Here is a 19333-nt window from a genome sequence, read left to right as displayed (position 1 = left end):
AAGAGCCTCATTCTTGCTCACCATGTTCCCTAATCCTACGGATCCTTCTTCGTTACTCCGACACACCACCTCCCACCTAATCAAGTGATCTTTTCTCTCTTTACCAGATTCCCATAAGAAATTCCTCATTAGTTTTTCCAACCTCTTTGGCTCCCTTTTAGGAATTCTAAAGACTGACAGGAAGTATAAAGGCAAGTTGTATAAAGTTGCCAATCTTGTTTAGGAATTCCAAGCTACCAATCTTTTTTTCGAATTTTTCCACCACCAGGTTCCGGAACCTACTTTCCTTTGGATTTGCACCTAATGGAAGTCCTAGGTAGGATAGAGGCCACTAAGAGCACGTTCATTCTAGCAAGTCTGCTATAGACTCCAACTCCTCTCTGTTCAAGTGAACTGCACAACTCTTCTCAAAATTTACCTTTAAACGAGGCCCTCTCAAAGTGAGATATTAAATCCTTCAGATTCCTTACCTCCATCAAATCACAACCTTCACAAAAGATTATTATGTCATCTGCAAATTGGAGATGAGTTACTGAAACTCTGTCTCTACCTATTCTCCACCCTCTTAGAGATCTAGCTCTATCTGCTTCTGAGAGGAGTCTACTAAAAGCATCGGCGACTAAAGTGAAAAGGAACGATGACATGGGATCACCTTGTCTTAAACACCTACTAGCTGGGAAAAAATCATTAACTTCCCCGTTGACTAGGATGGAATAATGGCAATTGGATAGGCAACCATTTATCTATTTGCACCATTTATCCCCAAACCCACACTTCCTTAGCACAAGTAGTAAGAATTCCCAATCCACCAAGTCATAGGCCTTTTCAAGATCAAGTTTGCAAACAAAACCTTGACGCCCCGATCTCCTCATCTCCTCCACACATTCATTTGCTATTAGAATCTGATCTACAATTTGTCTCCCCTGAACAAAAGCTCCTTGCGCTTGCTTGATAAGACAAGGAAGCACCTTTTTTATGCTAAGATGCAATCACATTTTTCTTTTGGCCTAATTTCCAAGGGTCAAAATTTCTCCTTTTTGTTTGATTTTGATGCCATTAGATGGGTAATTAGGTATCTATCCAAAAACACCAAGATCTTGTAAACCCAATGAGTTACAAGAGAGTTTTTGCCATTTTAGTGATAGGGTGTCGGTCTGTTATAGGATTTGTGTATTTCCAAATTTTTGGGTCTATCTTAGAGTTGTTGATGATTTGATTAGTTGTAGTAGGATTCGCAAAGTGTTATGACAGTTATTTAAGGAGTCTAATAGTCACGAGTATTATTACCTGCTTTAAGGGGTGTTTGATAACAGCTGAAGTAGATGAACTGAATGGCTCATTGTTTTGTCTATAGTGGATAAAATATTTGAAGGTATAGTAAGCATCTCAACATCAGTTTCAACCATTAAGGCGCCAACAACCTCCTTAATAACTTATTCACTAAGAGACAAAGCAATAATCCATTTAGTTCAGCTACTTCAGCTGTTATCAAACGGCCCCTTAGTCCTAAAGCAAACATGACAAAACTAGTCAGTTTTGGGGGTCTAAATTGTCATAAAGAGAAATCTGAATCCTTATTTTAAATCTATGTAGAATCATTACAATTGAATTTTTGGGTGAGAATTAATGGAACAAAAATTTTTTAAAGTTACTTGCAAGCAAGTGTTCTCTTTCCAAATCTGAGACCCTCCTCAAATGGCAATGTACAAACACCCAGAGATGCCCAAGATGAAAAGCAGGATGAAGTCCTCTATTCCAAAGCCTGCAATAGGCACCTAAGGTGCAATCTTTCTTTTCTTCCATTTAGATGTGAGATCTCTTCTTTCATTATTCAGATCCTTAGCTCCCTTCCTCCTTTTCATCCTACATCACAATTCTGCATCTTGAGATGGACCACTACCAACACGCCTCAAGAAATACTAAATCAAACAAAAGACTCCACTGTTGAGAGAATCAGATTTCCCCAAACCTTCCCAACTTGTGAGATAGGCAATTCAATACCAAAGAATCATAAAGGGACCTAACAAACAAGGCATTTACTGTTCTTTTTCCAAATACAAGAATCCTCCTCAAATGACAATGTGCAAACACCCAAAGATTCCCACGATGAAGAGCAGGATGCACTCTATTCCAAATCCTACAATGAACACCTAAAAATCAAACATAAAATAACCAATAGTCAATGATGTTAGAGCTAATGACCATAAAGATTTGGGGCAATGCACCGATGGAATATTCAAAACCTCTCCTACCTATGTCTCCTACCAAACCCTCCAACAAAATGTAAATGGCCTGATGCTCCATAAAAATCTACCTTTCCATATCAAAAGCAATTGCTGGCCCTCTGTGTTAAAAAAGATATGCCAGGAGTCTCAGTCTCCAATTCACCAGTTAAGCACTTCTTTTCTGCAAATACACAAAGATATTTCTTCTCTCTGGAATAAGGTCAAAACAAATGGTACACAGTGAATAGATAAAGGTAGACTTGTTGTTAGTGGTGAGAAGTATGCAACTTAGTGAGACTTACAGCTCTATTCTATCTACAATGCCTCTACCAATGCTTTGCTAAGATGTCACCCTTCAAAAAGGTTTATTTGAAAAAATAATGGCAACCAACAGTTCACTCACTACTGCACATGTTGTTTCTCATAATGTTTGAATAAATTTCTGAGTAAAGTAGATTAATAATGGATATGTGGCATGAACCATTATGGTCAAATTATAAACAATATATTCCCATTCCAGTTGATGCATCAATCAACAAATAAATACATTAATCAACAGATACAACACCAAAATGCTGCATTGCATGATAAATAAAAAACAGTAACCGATTCTTTCAGTTGTACTGTAGCATGGTTCTTGTCTACTAACAGGCCTTGGATTATCTTCCAAATCACTACTAACAGGCTTTAAGACTTTAAGGGAACATACAAGGCCTGAGAACAGGATTCTCAATGTAGAAAAGTTGATTGCACATGGTTCCAGAAGATCATCAACATCACAGATTTGTTAACATCTAAACAATAAGAAAAGAAATGAATAGTTTGCCCATAATCTAGATACCTTCACAACAAAGACATTACAAGAGGAAACCTCCTCCAGATACTTCTTGTGCACAGAATCAAGATATAGAACATCAGAATATCCTTTAGCTTTAGCTGCACTCTGTGCTTTCAAAACCTGCATACAACCAGGAAAAAAAGAATTAGAAACAGTATTCATTATTGAATCAAGAGATACATACATGGCTTTCTTTTTTTTCTCTATATTTATTTATTGAATGGTAACTGTAGAGTACATTCATTATAAAATGGAAAATATGTACAATTATAATTGCATAAGTTAGACTAGCCTCAGCTACCTAACCCTTGTGCAATTCTAAATACATCATGTTTCCCAAAAATAAACCATCCCTGTTGACTCCTTGCATTGCAATTGCAAGTGAAACAGAAACATTGTTTGCAAATCTCTAAGTCCAATTTGATGTCACATCTAATTCTTTAGCCAGCTGTTTCGTATGCCTTAATGTCTCTGCCAAGTGCCTTGAGCATCCTTGAGCCATTCAGTTACAGTCCGAGAATCCCCCTCAACCAATACTGCACAAATTAAGACTCTTGCATAAAAGTAGGCCTTGAAGTTATGCTTTCAATTCTGCTGTTGTTGAATTACCAATTCCTATCCCAAGAAGATAGCAATGAAGTCACCATTTGGACTTCTTACTCCCCCCCCCCCAATCCAACTTCAATTCCTAGAAGGTCCAGGATTTCCTGATGATACAAAAATCAAAGTTTATTTTTTTTATGAATAATGAGTGGTTTTATTAAAAATTAGAATTATAAGAGAAACACAGAGAAGATTCCCAAAAAGAGGTGCAAGATGTAGCCTCAGATCGAAACAAAGAAATACAGCTTAGCCCAAAACATCTGATTCCTATGCACCCCTTGTTTAGCTAGTGAGTCTGCTAACCCATTTGCAGATCTTCTTTCCCATTGGAAATGGACTGACATGGTTGTAGTTAGCCATCTGAATCTTTGTAGAACCCTCTTATAGGACCAGACAGATGTTTCTGGCTCTTTTAACCACTGGATCACCAGCTTGGAATCACCTTCAATTAGGAGCTGTTCACAATTCAGTTCATTGGCAAATTCAGCTCCTTGTAACACTGCCTGAATTTCTGCATTAACTGAATCCCCTACTCCTATAGGACAAGAAAATAGAGCGATAATTAACCATCAAAGTTTAATTTCTATAGATGAGCTGTTGGAGGAGCCCAATCTTTTAACATGATTGATCTAGTGACAGAAGTTCCTGCCACAATCTAATACCAATCACTCCAGATTTGTCACCTTCCACATTATAGTTTCAAAGATTTCCTTTGTCTTCTACTACCATTAAATATTCTACTCTCTCTCTTCCCAAATGGTCCAAAGTGTAGTTGCCCTTGCACTTCTCTACATAATCTTGCCCCTTGTAGTCGTAGGATTGAAGAAATCCCTCTTGAATAAAATCTCTATATTTTTTTTTTTTGATCGATAGCACAATTCATTAATTCATTGATTATCACAATAATTACAGAGAGGAAGACAAATTTCTCATCTACCAGCTACATCAAGAGCCCCAAAAGAGGAAACAAGAGAGCAAGAGAGAACAGAAAAAGAAGAAAAGTAAATCACATCTTTGCCCAGAACATGACATCCCTGTCCATCCCTTGTTTAGCTAGCCCATCAGCAAAAGAACTAGCTGACGTATTTACCCAAGTGATTTTAACTTCCATTTCTCAAACCAGCCATCTGAATTTTCTCTTCAAATTACTATAACTCCATAAGCTGTTGTCTTCTTTGTTCAGCCACCCAACTACCACCTCCAAGTCCCCTTCAATTATAAGTTTTCTAATTTTCATCTCCCTAGCTTTCTGGACACCTTCCAAAACTGTGTGGATCTCAGCTCTGAGAGAGTCACCCACACCAATTGGGCCTGAAAACATGGCAAAAACAACCCCTTTCTCATCCCTAAAGACACCCCCAATCCCTAATTGTTAGGAGTTCCCTTTGCTACTTCCATCAAAGTTTAGTTTCATGAAACCCACAAGTGGGGGAGTCCAAGACACACTCCTCCCTACTTTAATCTGGGTATAGCTAGCAATCTCGCCCCACTTAGCAAGTCATCTACTGAATATTCTGTGAACAGCTCTAGGGACTTCATCCACCGAATAACCCTTATGTGGATCAGGGCCCTCAACTCCTCAGCCCCTCTCTTTACATCAGAGAAGATTCTGGAATTTCTTTCTTCCCACAAAGACCAACATACTACTGCCCTCAGTCCTCTCCACATAGCCCTTCCCCTTTTTGTATGCCACCTGAAAAAAAGAGCAAAAAGGCCTTGCAAAATTGATGGCGGGATCCAAGTACACCCAAAAAGAGATAAAGCCCACTCCCAAATAGACTTTGCAAATTGGCAAGACACCAGAAGATGAAAACTGGTCTCCCCATCAACATTACAAAGAACACACCAATGAGGGGACAAACAAGCATTGGGTCTCTTCTTTTGGACCAGATCACCAGTGTTGAATCTTTCCAAAAAGGCTTCCCAACAAAAACTACCAACCTTAGGAGGAATTGGTCTACACCAAACCTCATTAACAGGGAAGGGGGGTTCAGGATTTGAGGGCTGGCAAAGCACTTTAAAGAAAGAGGCACAGGAGAAAAAGCTAGTAGGGGTGGGGGTCTAGATTCTAGAGTCATCCTTAGAAGGGTCCAAGAAAACATTATCAAGAAGGAGGAGACTCGAAAATACTGTCTAGGTCCAGGAGGGAAAAGCAACAAATATAAGGTGAGAGTAAAAAAGCAGCATAGAATAAAAATTGTATAAAAAAGAGAAAACAAAAGAGTTTGTGGGAGAAGAAGAAGAAGAAGAAGAGAAAGATGAGAGAAAGAGAAGAAAAGCCAAAAGATAATGCTGGCTACCCTCTCCCATTAGACTTTATACTTAAGAAAAATAAAATGTACAATTTTTAGCATGCCCTTAATAGAGTAGATGCTGTCAACAACTTTAAAAAATAACCAACTACAACTCAAAACACTTCTAAAACGAAGGGGTTGTGGTCCCAACCAAGCTAACTAATAAAATAAACAAATAAAAGACAGTAAATCCTCAACAATCCCCCTCATATTGGGAGTAAATGTCACATGTTCCCAATTTGCGTACATCATGTTCAAGCTTGCTCTTTGTAACTCCCTTGGTGAAGACATTAGCTAGTTGTGAATCAGAAGAAACATATGGTAGGCAAACTTCTCTTGTTGTTACCCTCTCTCTTATGAAGTGTCTATCAACCTTGATATGCTTTGTCCTATCATGCTGAACTGGATTATGGGCAATGTTGATTGCAGCTTGATTATCACAATACAACATCATAGGCTCCTCAACAACAATCCCAAGCTCACTCAATAAGGATCTGATCCAAAGGCCCTTAGTCTATTTAGGTTTACCCCTAGGTGGAAACCCAAAATCTGAATTTTTTTGGAAACCAATTTTGGAGAAGTTTGGAAAGAAGCTTGCAATTTGGAAGATAAATTATATTTCATTAAGGGGAAGGGTTACTTTGATTAAATTGACTCTAAAATCTTCCACCCTATTGTCTCTCCACTTGTCATATTCCAGTCAAAGTAGCAAGAAAGGTAGAGAAAATCATGAGAGATTTCCTTTGGGAACCAGGGGAGGAAAGGAAAGATCATTTGGTGAAGTGGGAGATAGTGTGTAGACCAAAGAGACAAGGGGGATTAGGTTTTGGAAACTTGATACATAGAAAACATTACTTTACTTGGGAAATGGTTGTGGCACTTGCCTCAAGAGAAGGAGAGTTTATGGCACAAAGTCCTAGTAAGCATTCATGGTGCTTCAGAAAATGGATGGGATGTAAAGGTCTCACCTCTTGCTTCAGCGCCTTCTCCTTGGAAAGCCATTCATGAGGTACTTCCTACTTTCTTAAATTTCACAAAATTTGAAGGGAAATGATAATAAAGTCCTTTTTTAGGAAGACGTTTGATTCGGTGATACCCCCTTAAAATCTAAATTCCCTTTGCCCCATTTACTTTCTAGTCTTCAAAAGAAGCCCATTGCTTGTTTCTAGAACCTTTCCTCTTTAGGTTTAAACTAGGATTTTGGTTTTAGAAGGGGATTAAGGGATAAAGAATGTGAGCTTGTGATAGATTTGCTAAATAAGCTAGGGTCAGTTTTCCTTGATTCAAGGGTGGATAACAATAAAATCTGGAAACCTACTCCAATCAGTTTGTTCTCCTGTGCTTCTTTCTTTATTCCCTAGTTTTCTTAAGTCAAGTAGAATAATTTTCCTAGTGAAAGAGTTATGGCGCAAGTCTATTCCTCCATAAGTTCAAGCCTTATGTTGGGACGTTCTCCTTAGAAAGATAAATACATGTGATGTGCTTCAAAGAAGGCCAAACAAATGTTTGTCCCCTCATATGTGTGTCTTATGCAAGGCAAATGGTGAAACAAAATCACCCCTAGTTTGCTAATTTCTTGCCCCTTTGCAAATTGTGTTTGGACGTGTGTCTCTTCTCTCTTTGGTTGCAAGTGGGACCCCCACAAGACTTCACTATGTTATTCAGCCCAAATTTCTTTAGTCAAGTGAAAAAGAGAGGTAGATTACTTTGGAAGACAACCAGGGCAGAAATATTTGGACAATCTGGGAAGAAAAAAATTAAAGACAATTCAAAATAAAAGTCTAGAGGACTGGAGGACATTGTTGTAGGAACAAGACCAAAAACAGCAAACTAGGTGAAAACTATGGAAACTTTCCAATTGGTGGAAGTGAGGGATATTATAAGAACTTGGTATGAAGTAGCAAATTCAGCAAATAGGAAAGACATAGTGTTGGATAGAAGCCTCTTCAGCCTAACAGAATAAAATTTAACTTTGATGGAAGCTCTCAAGGAAATCCAGGGCTGTCAGGAATTGGAGGTATGTTCAGGGATGGTATAGGGAAAGTGGTAACTCTATTCTCAGGGCCGATTGGAGTAGGGGACTCTGCAAGAGCAGAAATAACAGCTTTACTTCAAGGTCTGAAACTAGGAAAGCAGCAGGGGTTTAAGAATTTGGAGAAAGAAGGTGATTCAAAATTAGTAATTTCTTGGATGGCTGACAGCAGTCCAAGTGTGTGGAAGTTCAGACATCTAATCAGAGAAATCAAGAGCTTAGTAAAGGATCTTGAGGCAAGTTTCAAGTGGGTTAAGAAACAGCAAATGGGATGGATGATACTTTGGCAAAACAAAGGGTGCATAGGGATCAACTTTTTTGGGCAGATTTGGGTTAAAAATGTAACTTTTGATAAGCTGTGTTTTTCATGTGATTTAAAGCTGTACTATAATTTCTCCTTCATTTCTAATGAAGTACCTTTTTGATTACTGATCAAAGCAAAAGAAAAAAAAAAGGAGAAAGTATATAAGAAATACATGAGCTTTGCATCCCAAGTACCTCAAAGCAAAATTCTCCTCACCTCACCAAAGAGCATATTCTCACAATTGTTATTACCAACCAAAAATACCATACTCATCTAAACACCCTTCCATCTGACCCTATTATGAATCACACCCTCCCTTAAATTTCTAACTTAACAAAGCATCCCTCATCTCACCACCCCCTTCTAATCTCAATAACCCAAGAAACAGGAAGTGGTTTTCTGTCCTATTGAATAAGGACAAGGAATCACTGCAACAAAAAAATGAACAATAAGAACATTACTAAGTTGTTCTGATGAGCAAGTCACACCAATACCATTTATATTAATGAAAATATATTATATGACTAAGAAAAGAATATCAAATTAATAATCAATGTTTTAAAACACGGAGGCGTGACGCGAGGCGTTCCACTACCTAGAGGTGCGAGGTGTAGTTCAGAACGCAAGAGGCGTAAGCCTCCCAAACACAAGGAGGCATAAGCCTCCTTAAGAGGAGGGGGGTTAGGAGGAGGATGAAGAGGAAGGGGGGATCTCATTTTTCCTATATTTTTAATAAAAATCTTTTATATTAAGAAGAATAAAATCTTTCCCCTTATCTTTTCTTCCCTTCCCTTCCCTTCCCTTTCCTTTTCTTTCCTTTTCTCTTTTTCTCTTCTCTTTCTTTCTCTTTCCCTTCCCTTTCTTTTCTTTTCCTTTCTTTTCCTTTTATTTCTTTTTTCTTTTTTTTCTGTCTTTTTATATATGATGTGCATGAGGCGCATGAGGCGTACGCCTCTAGCACACCTCATGAAAAAAGCACAAGAGGCATACGCCTCTTACACCTGAGGCGTACACCTCAGAGGTGTCAGTGCCTCTAGCATACGCCTCAGGGCGTTTTGGGAGCGCCTCGCCTAGAGGCACGTCTCCAGGCGTACACCTCCCACGCCTTTTAAAACACTGTTATTAATATATATTATGGTCAAGTTATAAGAATATATCCATAGAAAGGTTTCATTGCATGTCCAGCTTACCGAAGCATAATTTCCTATAGTCTTTATGCCTCCAGTTCCACCAGGAGTTGCACGGTGAAATTCATTCTCAACAACCAAATTTATCGGTGCCAAACCTTCCTGTCAGCAATTAAATAGACATATAATTCTTAATGACTAGGTGATGGGAACACCAGAAAGCATATATATAATGAAAATGAAAATAAAACAAAGAAAACAGCTTCTGAGTACAGCAATATTAACAAAATGCAAAAAGAATGTAGTACACAAATAACAAAGCATTCTTAACAAGAGACCTTATCATCATAGTATAAAAACAACAGAATATCTCACTATCACATCAAAAACATATAGTTTAAATGGCTAGCAGTATTAGCAAAAGAAGAAGATGATGATGAAATGAACTTTGAGCCAGCGGCAATAGCGAAAGGTGATCTAAATGGCTGGCGGCAATAAGGACTTTTTCAAATCTAATCGTCATCGACAACCTTCAAATTTCCTGAAGAAACCTCCAGTGGTTTTTTATTGGAAATGGTAAGTTCATTAAACAGATTTTAAAATACAACTGCCACCCCTAGTGGGTTTGAAATACAATCACCGAGTTACAACACTGGCCAGGACATATTCCCCCTAACAACCCCCTGTTTTGCTAAGGCATCTGCTAATCCATTAGCTGATCTTCTTGTCCACTTGAAACAAGCACCAACCTCCCTTGTGAGGCTGATAATTTCCCTTATCAATTATCTATGTATCCATGCATCCAAACTACCTGACTGCAGCCATCCCATTACCAGCTTCGAATTCCCTTCTATTTCTATTTGTTGTAGTCCCAACTGCTTTGCTACACCTTGTAGTAATGCCATGATTTCCGCTCTCAAGGAGTCACCCACTCCTATTGGGCCCAAGAATAATGTTAAAATTCTGATTTCTCCATCTCTGATAACACCCCCTATACCTGAGGGTCCTGGGTTGCCTATAGAACTGCCTTCGAAGTTCAGATTTACCCTGCTTTGTATTGGTGGAGACCAAAATTCCAATATCACAGGTTTAGGAGAGCTTGTGCTTGCCACAATACCCCAATTTCTATAAATATCTTCAGTTGAGAAGTCTTTAAATTCATCAATTGTTTTCAGCCAGCGGATAGTTTTTAGTCACTCCAACAATTTCCTCCTTGGCATGCTTTTAAAATTCCCTTTATTTCTTTCTTCCCAAATTGACCACAGCACTGTTGCTCTTGTATCTCTCCACATAATTCTTCCTCGCTTCTTCGGTTGCCAGCTCCCAAGCAGAGGAAGGAAAGGCTGAGAGATAGGGGAGGAAGCTTTGGGCTGATTACTTGGTTGGAAAAAAAAGGAAGATGGCATGGCGGTAGACCTGGAAACACCTGTGATGGTAAACAAGGAAGAGAAAGGAATTTATCTTATGCAAAGAAGGCCCAACTGTTGTCTTGGTCAAAAGAGGGGAGGGTAAGTCTAAAAGTTGGCTTGAGTGTTTCTACCTAGTTCCAAATGGAGAAGGGGAATCAAAAAGGTTGAAGTTCCTGGAGGCCTGCTTTGTTGGGCTAGTGGAGTTGAATTTCTCAATGGAAGATTTGCAACGCTGGGTTGTAAGATGTTGGGGTGTCACACTATGGGTTAGGGTTAGGAAAATGGCTAAAAACAAGTTCCTTTTCATTCTGCTGTCATCGTAGGAAGCAAGAAGAATTCTTAGGTCGGGTGCTAGAAATGGTGGGGGAGCTTTATTACACTTGTACCCTTGGGAGAAATCAGAAGGTTGCTGGCAGAGAGAAAATGGTTTTCCCAACCCATACTGGTTCAGAGTTTTCAGCCTTCCACTTCACTTGTGGAGTGAAGAGATGGTGAGGAAGATCAGGAACTCGTGAGGAGGTTATTTGGAATTGGACAATACAGAAGAGGCTAGAGAAACAGTGGAGTGGATTAGGGTGAAATCACACTGGAGAGGTTTCCCACCAATAGCAGTAAATGTTGTTGACGGGGAAAAGGTATTTGTGATTACCATTTGGCCTGAAGTACTGGCCCTGGCTTCAATTATGGGGAAGTGATAGAGACAGAAGAACATTGGATCCACAAATCTCTAGCAACGGAAAGCATTTTGGCTAAGGTAAAGAGATGAATCAAAGGAAAAGAAATAATGACAGAAAACTCTTCTTTGGACGAGGAAGGTGCAATTCCAGCACTGGAGTTAGTCATTGGTGTGGGAGAAGATGAAAGGGGGGAAGGGTGCAACTGAGGCTAGGTTGCCACATGGCAACTAGGGAAGAGGTTGTGGCAGAAGTTGTAGAGTAGGGCAGAAAAGAATTCGAATCCAATCGCTGATTGTTTAAGAAGCACCTGACTAGTTCTGATGATTGTTGGCGGAAAAGTAGTCCCGTTCAAATATTGAACCTGGAACAAGAAAAAATGATTGACAGTGTGAATGAATGGTGGTTGGACAGGTTAGAAGCTATGGGGAGTCTGACGAGGAGGGAAGGCAGAAGTAGGATGAGGAAAATTTGATGCCACATATCAAGCAGCTCTATCAGTTGGGCACGTAGGAGTGAGACATGGTTGAGAGATAGTTCTAGGTAAGTTGTGGGCCTGTGGAAATAGAAGGACACAGATGAACTCTTGCAGTTGGTTTGCTCAAAGGGAAGCAATGCCGGATTTGGGCAGTCCAACTGAGCCACCTCTTTCTGACCTCGCTTGAACCGGCCAATAGTGTTTGTCTCAAGCCTTGGTTTTGGCCTGTGAGACTAACACGTCGACACAACAGTCAAGAACCCACCTAACAAAGACCAAGGAAACCCAAAGCCCTTGCTTCTGAACAAGTCCACCTCACCAGGCGTCACTTGGACAAAATGATTTGAGAGATGGCCTCTCTGTGCAAGAGAAGATGACAGGAGGGAGATCGAGCCCTTGCGCATTGGGTCAAGAGGTAGCAGCAAACGACAACGTTCTAGATGTAAGTCCAACTGCACTGCTTTTTGTTGGATAGATGGAGAAAAGGCAAGCCACTTGCTCTAACAACAGAGATTTGGTGGAGGTTCATCAAGACAAAAATGAAGAATTCTCTCCCTAGGTCTTGCCGAAGCTCTTGGCTTTTAGGGAGTTTCTCAGTGTCTCTTACAAGGGTTTGGAATAAAAAACGAATCTACTTTATCTACAATTGAAAGAAGAGTGTTAGAAGAAAAAGGCAGAAGAGGTAGGAAAACAGGCAGAGAGCTTTATAGGCTCTCTTGGGGCTTGAACAACAAGGTGGGGAGCTCGATACCCTCAAGAGAGGGAGGAAGAAAAGGGAATTGAACAAAGTTCAAGGAATAGAAAAGAAAAGAGAAATATGTTATTTTTCTTTCTTTATTACAAAAAAAGAAAAGAAAAAGAGAAAAAGGAAAGATAGAAAGCAAAGACAGAGAGAGAGAGAGAAGAAGAAGAAGAAAAAATAAATAAAAAGAAAGGAGTCTCCTTGTTTTAGAAAAATGGATCAGCTGAAACTCATATCCTGGAACATTAGAGGTCTCAATTCAGGTCAGAGAAGAGCGATAGCTGGTTTTTTTTTTTTTGAAAAAGTGGAATCCTACAATATTATGTATTCAAGAGACAAAGATGAAAGAAATGAACCCTGGGGTGTATAGAAATCTGTGGAAAGAGAGGGGATTGTGTTTGGTAGGGGCACTCATAAAAAACCGGAAAATGTGGTTAACCGAACCAATTAGTTCGGTTTCGATTCAGTATTTCAGAAAACCGAACCGACCGGTATATATATTTATATGTATATTATATATTCTTAATATATGTCACATATTATCAATATATTATATATATATATATAAATATATATACATATTATATTTATAATTATCTATTTATATATATAATATATAAATATCTATATAATATATAAATATATATACAAATATATTATATATATTATATATATCATATATATTTATAGTATTTATAATGTAATGAACATATTTGTAATTTATTATAAATCATTTATTATATATCAGATAACTGAACATTTCCCTTTCAAGACAGTCTGGTGCACACACATTCCCTCCAGAGTTTGCTTTTTTGTGTGGGAAGCTAGTCTGAAGAAGATCAACACTTTGGATCTTCTCCAGAAAAAGAACCAAGGAAGGTCTTATATATCCCCACATGTATGCTGTTTGTGCTTAAAATCCGGGGAATCAGCCAAATCAAATTCTGATCCACTGTGAGGAAACAAGAAAATTCTGGATTTTCTTTCTCAATCTTTTCAATTTTAGTTGGACTTTCCCTGAACATGTGATAGACTGTCTCAGACAATGGACAGCAAGAAGGTTAAGCAAAAGAGGAAGGACTTTGGATTTCTGTAGCGCATGCCATCCTTTGGAGCATCTGGGAAGAGAAAAATAACCGAATTTTCAACAAAAGAAAAGGAAACTTTGAGGAGCTTTTGTCTATTATTTCTTATAGAATTTTCCTCTGGACTTCCAACTCAAGAGGTTTTTTAAAGGAGTATCCTTTTCTGATCTCCAAAGAAATGCTGCAGATTTTCTGTTTTCTAAACACCAATCCTTAATCACCCCTCTCCCCCACTCTTCTGTGGTGGAAGGGGAGATAACCTTGTACTTTGATGGAAGTGTGTTTGGAAACCAAGGTGCAGCAGGAATTGGTGGAATTTTTAGAAGAAGAGATGGCACAGTTATTTGGGCTTCCAGTGGTCCATTAGGTATAGCCTCTTCAACAAAGGCTAAAATTATGGCAGCACTAACTGGAATCAGGATTCCAAGAGATCTGGGCTATCAGAACATTACCATAAAAGGAGATTCAGCAAATACCATCAAGTGGCTAGCTGACTATGGCAGTGGTCCATGGGCTTTAACTCATCTCTTGGCTGAAGCTAGAGATATCCTTTTTAACCTAAATGCACAGCTGGGTTGGATCCCTAGGGAGCTAAACACTGATATGGATGGTCTAGCAAAAGCTGGTGCTTACAGGGATGTCTTGTTTAGTGATAGTTTTCTTCCTACTTGACACTTGAGTTGTAATTTCTGTGTACATCTTCTTATGTACCCTCTATTTTATTAATAAAGTTACCATCTTTTTCAAAAAAAAATTATAATATATATTACAAATATAAAAAACCGAAGGACCGAACTGGTCAAAAACCGAAACCGATCGACCGGTTATCCAGTGGGACTGATTTGGTTTCAGTTCGGAGAAATGTAAAAACCGGTAGGATCGATTCGTTTTTAGAAAAGTGTCCATGGTTCGGTTAACCAAACTGTGAGCACCCCTAGTGTTTGGGAGGCTATTGAAGCTAAGGGGACAGCGGAAGGTTTGTTGATCATCTGGGGTCCAAATTATGTAACTGCTGGAGAGATAGTCTCCATTTCAATTCATTTCTAGTTGGTGGAGGGGAGGTTTAATTGGGTTTTCATGGGTAGGGGCTGTATGGTCCCAATGAAGATAGCAGAAGGCTTGCCCATGAAAAGAAGGGAGGGAGGTAATTGAGGATGTGGAGGATGGGAGGTTTTTCTTATTTTATAAGAAGATGGGAGATGATAGACTTACCTCAACAGTACCCGATTCACCTGGACAAACAATCAAGAGGACCCTATTTTGGAGAAATTGGACAGATTGATAGTTTCAGCAAATTGGAAGGTGAGCTTTCCAAACTTACCACACAAAGAACTCCCCAGACTTCTATCAGATATTCAGATCACTCTCTGATTCTGTTGGACTGCAAAGAGACCGTTGTGGTGAAAAACCCACCCTTTAGATTTGAACACGTGTGATTTGAAGAGGTGGGTTTGTTAGATCTATTAAAGGGTTGGTGAGAAGATTTTAATTAAGGGATTGCCAGTCATTTCTTCAGCAAAATTTTTTTTCATTTGAAAGTAAAATTAAAGAATGGAGTAAACAACATTTGGAGGAAGGGAAGAAAAGAAAAATGAATGGCTGTTGTTGATAGACAGGGTGGATAGAGCAGAAGAGATAAGAGAATTAACTGAGGAAAATTTGGAAAGAGTTAAGGCAAAATTGGAATTTGACAAGTTATGTTTTCAGGAAGAAGTAAAATGGAGGCAGAGGTCAAGGTGTTTTGAGGCTGAAACAAGGGGACAAAAACACTTCCTTTTTTCACAGAATGGCAAATGGAGGAGACAAACTTTATCAAAAGATTGGAAGAGGGGGAATTGATTGAGGGAGACAGGAGGGTTCAAGATGCAGTAGTTAATTCTATGAAAATTTATACAAGGAGAGATGGGTTCAGAGACCAAGACTGGATGGTTAAAAGTTTAAGAGATTGTCAAGTGAGGAAGCAACTAGTTTGAAGTAGCCTTCTTAGAAGAAGAAGTTCTTGAAGCAATTAGTGAGATGGAAGGAGATAAGGCACCAGGCCCGGATGGCTTCACTTTGGAGTTCTACAAAAGGTTTTCGAATTTTATCAAGACTGATTTAATGAAGGTCTTTGAGGGGTTTCATGAAAGGGGGACCTCAAGCAGTTTTGTGCACTGGGTTATAAAATACTTTTATATTTTTTATTTTTTACATTATAATTATAAAATAGACATTATTAAACTATAATATTCATTTTATGTGTTTATATACTAATTTCCTTTTATTATTTTCTTATTTTGTTAGAGTTTAATCAACTCAAGCATTGCTAACTGCTGTATTAAACCCATGGTTCAAAGTATCGATACACCTCTATGTATTGGCAGAGGTGTATCGGTACTTGTAACGATACTCCCCGTATTTTTTTATTTTTTTGGTTTTCAATTTCATTTTTAAATACATATATATATTATTTAAAAAAGGGTCCCCGAAAACACCTGTAAACAGGTATTGGGACCCCAAAGATACAATACGATGCGCCCGATACCATAGTTTTCAAGGCGCCAAGGCGAGGCTAGGCGAGTGGGGGGTGCCATGTCGCTTAGTCGCCTAGGCAATGGATTTTTTTATGTTAAAAACATAGATCCTAGGGTAGTTCCCTAGGTACCATAACCATATTTCGTTAATATTGATTTTCATAAGAAAAGTATAAATTTCATATTAAAGTATAGAAAATCAACATATTCATGAGAACAAAAGGAAGAAGGAAAATAAAACTCAAAAAATATAGGGGCTGAACCCTTATTTTTGTTATAGGAAAAAAAATAAAATAGTAGTAGTAGTAGTAAGAAATAGAAAAAGAATATATGGAAGAGGAAAATGTGCTGATTAGATAAACGTTTAAGTTCTTCCTTACTTATTGGTTCAGGTTTTTAAGTCTTTGAGGGTTGAATACAGCATTTAGCAATGTTTGTGTTGATTAAACCCTAATAAATAAGAAAATAATAAAAAGAAATTAGTAAATAAACACACAAAATGATTATTTTAGTTTAATAATGTCTTTTTTATAATTATAATCTCAAACAAGAATGAATAAAAAAGTATTTTATAATAGGAAGTAGAAAACTGCTTGGCGATTAGGCGAGGCAAGGCTCAAAGGGTGCCTTGTCACCTAGGCGCGCCTTGACAACTATTCTCGATACGAGGCGTATCGTATCGAAATTTTGATCCTTGATTGAACCCTCCAAAATTTCAAAACCTGAACCAATGAGCAAGGAAAGAACTTAAAATTTTGTCTAACCAACATATTTTCTTCTTCCACCTTTTCTTTTCTTCTTTCCTATAACAAAAGTAGGGGTTCAGCCCCTATATTTTTTTAATTTTCTTTTTTTTGTTCTTTTTCTTCTCATAAAATGTTGATTTTCTAGACTTAAACATGAAATTTATACTTCTCTTATGAAAATTATGAATAATTATTAAGGAAAGATGGTCATGGAACCTAGGGAACTACCCTAGGATATATGGTTTTACTTAAAAAAATCCATCGCCTAGGTGTTGCCTAGGCGACTAGGCGGCAAGGCGCCCCCTGTCACCTAGCCTCGCCTTGGCGCCTTGAAAGCTATGCTTTAAACCCATTAGTTTGATTAGTAATGTGTACAAGGTGATTATAAAAGTGCAAATGAGTAAATAGACTCAAGGAGGAGTGGGGAAGGAGTGCTCTTAAAAGTTGATTTGGAGAAAGCCTATGATCATGTTAATTGGGGCTTTTTGGACTACATGCTCAAGAGGCTCAATTTTGGTAGGAAGTGGAGAAACTGGATAAAGGTGTGTCACAACAACAAGCTTCTTAGTTTTATTAAATGATAGCCCAACAGGTAGATTCTTCAGTTTTAGGGGAATCAGACAAGGAGACCCTTTGTCTCCCTCTCTTCACCTGCATTACCAAAACCTTGAGTTCTATGGTGAATTGAACAGTGGAGGGATGTCTCTTGGAGGAATTTAAGGTGGGGGAGGAAGTAGAGGTGCCTTTACTCCTTCACTTCAGTATGCAGATGATATGCTTTTCTTTGCTAATATTCACAAAAGTGATCTGATTGCGGTGGGAATGAAGAGATCTACAACTTCTAGCAGGCTATGTTGGGTGCAAAACCAGCAAGTTGCCCTCAAAGTACTTGGGAATGCCATTAGGAGAAAGATATACTTCAAAGAAAATCTGGGAGCCAATGGTGGAGAGGCCAGAGGGTACAGAGGAAGTTGGCTTTGTTGAAAACAAGACACAATACCTTTCAAAAGGAGGGAAGTTGACTCTAATTAAAAGTGAGCTATCTTCACCACCAACATACTTGCTTTCTTTATTCCCAGTTCCAGATGAAGCAGCGAGAACAATTGAGAAGATGATGAGAGATTTCTTGTGGAAGGGGTGGAAGGATGAGTCTAAAGGTCCCTTAGTCAATTGGAATAAGGTGTGCAAACCAAGGAAAGCTGGATGATCAGGAATGAGGAAGTTAAGAAAGTTCAATATGGCTTGCTTGGGCAAGTGGTTCTGGAGGTGGAATGAGCAAACTAACAGCTTGTGGAGAAGAGTTATTTTGGCTAAGTACTGTTCTACCAACTTTAACTGGGATCCAGGTGAATCCAATATCTCCTATGGGTGCTCAGTGTGGAAAGGCACTTAGAAATCAGTTCCAGATTTTAAAACGGGATCAAATTTGAAATTGGTGACGACTCAAAGGTGAATTTCTGGAGGGATTGGTGGTGTGGTGAGTGTCCTTTGAAGGAGAGATTTCCAGCTCTGTTTGAGTTAGTTCAAAATAAAGACTGCTTGGTGGCAGAGGTTTACTCTCATGATAGGTCCACAGGCAACTGGTGTCCCACTTTCAGAAGAAACTTGAATGATTGGGACATAGCTCAATGGATGGAGCTGATGCAAGCTCTTAGTCCCATCAGCTCTGTTTGAGTTAGTTCAAAATAAAGACTGCTTGGTGGCAGAGGTTTACTCTCATGATAGGTCCACAGGCAACTGGTGTCCCACTTTCAGAAGAAACTTGAATGATTGGGACATAGCTCAATGGATGGAGCTGATGCAAGCTCTTAGTCCCATCAGACCAGACTTCTATCTAGGCCAGATAGAAGATTTTGGTGGGAGAACACTCGGGGGTTTTCTCTGTTGACTCCAATAAAATCCTAAGCAGTAAGGGTGAAGAGAATTTCCCAGAGCAGAGAGTTTGGAAATCAGTTTTGCCTCTTAATGTAGCCTTCCTGTTATGGACAGCCACTCTTGGAAAATGCCTGACAGCAAATTTGCTTGCAAAAAGGGGAATGGTGGTGGAGCCAAGCAAATGTAGCTTGTGTGGGAAAGCTTCAGAAGATACAAAGCATTTATTCATCCACTAAAAGCTTGCAAGAATGGTCTGGCGGAAAGCTTTGGGGCTGTTTGATGTTAGCTTCTGTTTCCCAAAAGACCTGAAATCTCTTTTGTGGTGCTGGCAGCTAAAGGGTCTGTCCAAGAGAGGGTAAGTCTTATGGGAAGTAATTCCAGCAGCAGT

At 38.8% G+C, this 19333-nt stretch overlaps 1 protein-coding gene across 1 annotated transcript in view; it reads right to left on the bottom strand.

The window, feature by feature from the left end:
- The window catches only part of LOC104607281 (branched-chain amino acid aminotransferase 2, chloroplastic-like), a 48982-nt gene that overhangs the window by 18933 nt on the left and 10716 nt on the right, over positions 1 to 19333 (bottom strand). The window contains exons 6-7 of the mRNA XM_010272897.3: positions 9487 to 9585; positions 3067 to 3183 (exon numbers count right to left, since the gene is read on the bottom strand). Coding sequence (XP_010271199.1) covers positions 3067 to 3183; positions 9487 to 9585 — 216 coding nt within the window. The remainder of the gene's footprint in view (positions 1 to 3066; positions 3184 to 9486; positions 9586 to 19333) is intronic.

The sequence above is a fragment of the Nelumbo nucifera genome, chromosome 4 (assembly GCF_055504915.1).
Source record: "Nelumbo nucifera cultivar China Antique chromosome 4, China Antique-T2T, whole genome shotgun sequence".
Lineage (NCBI taxonomy): Eukaryota > Viridiplantae > Streptophyta > Magnoliopsida > Proteales > Nelumbonaceae > Nelumbo > Nelumbo nucifera.
This window is presented reverse-complemented; position numbering and strand designations above follow the sequence as displayed.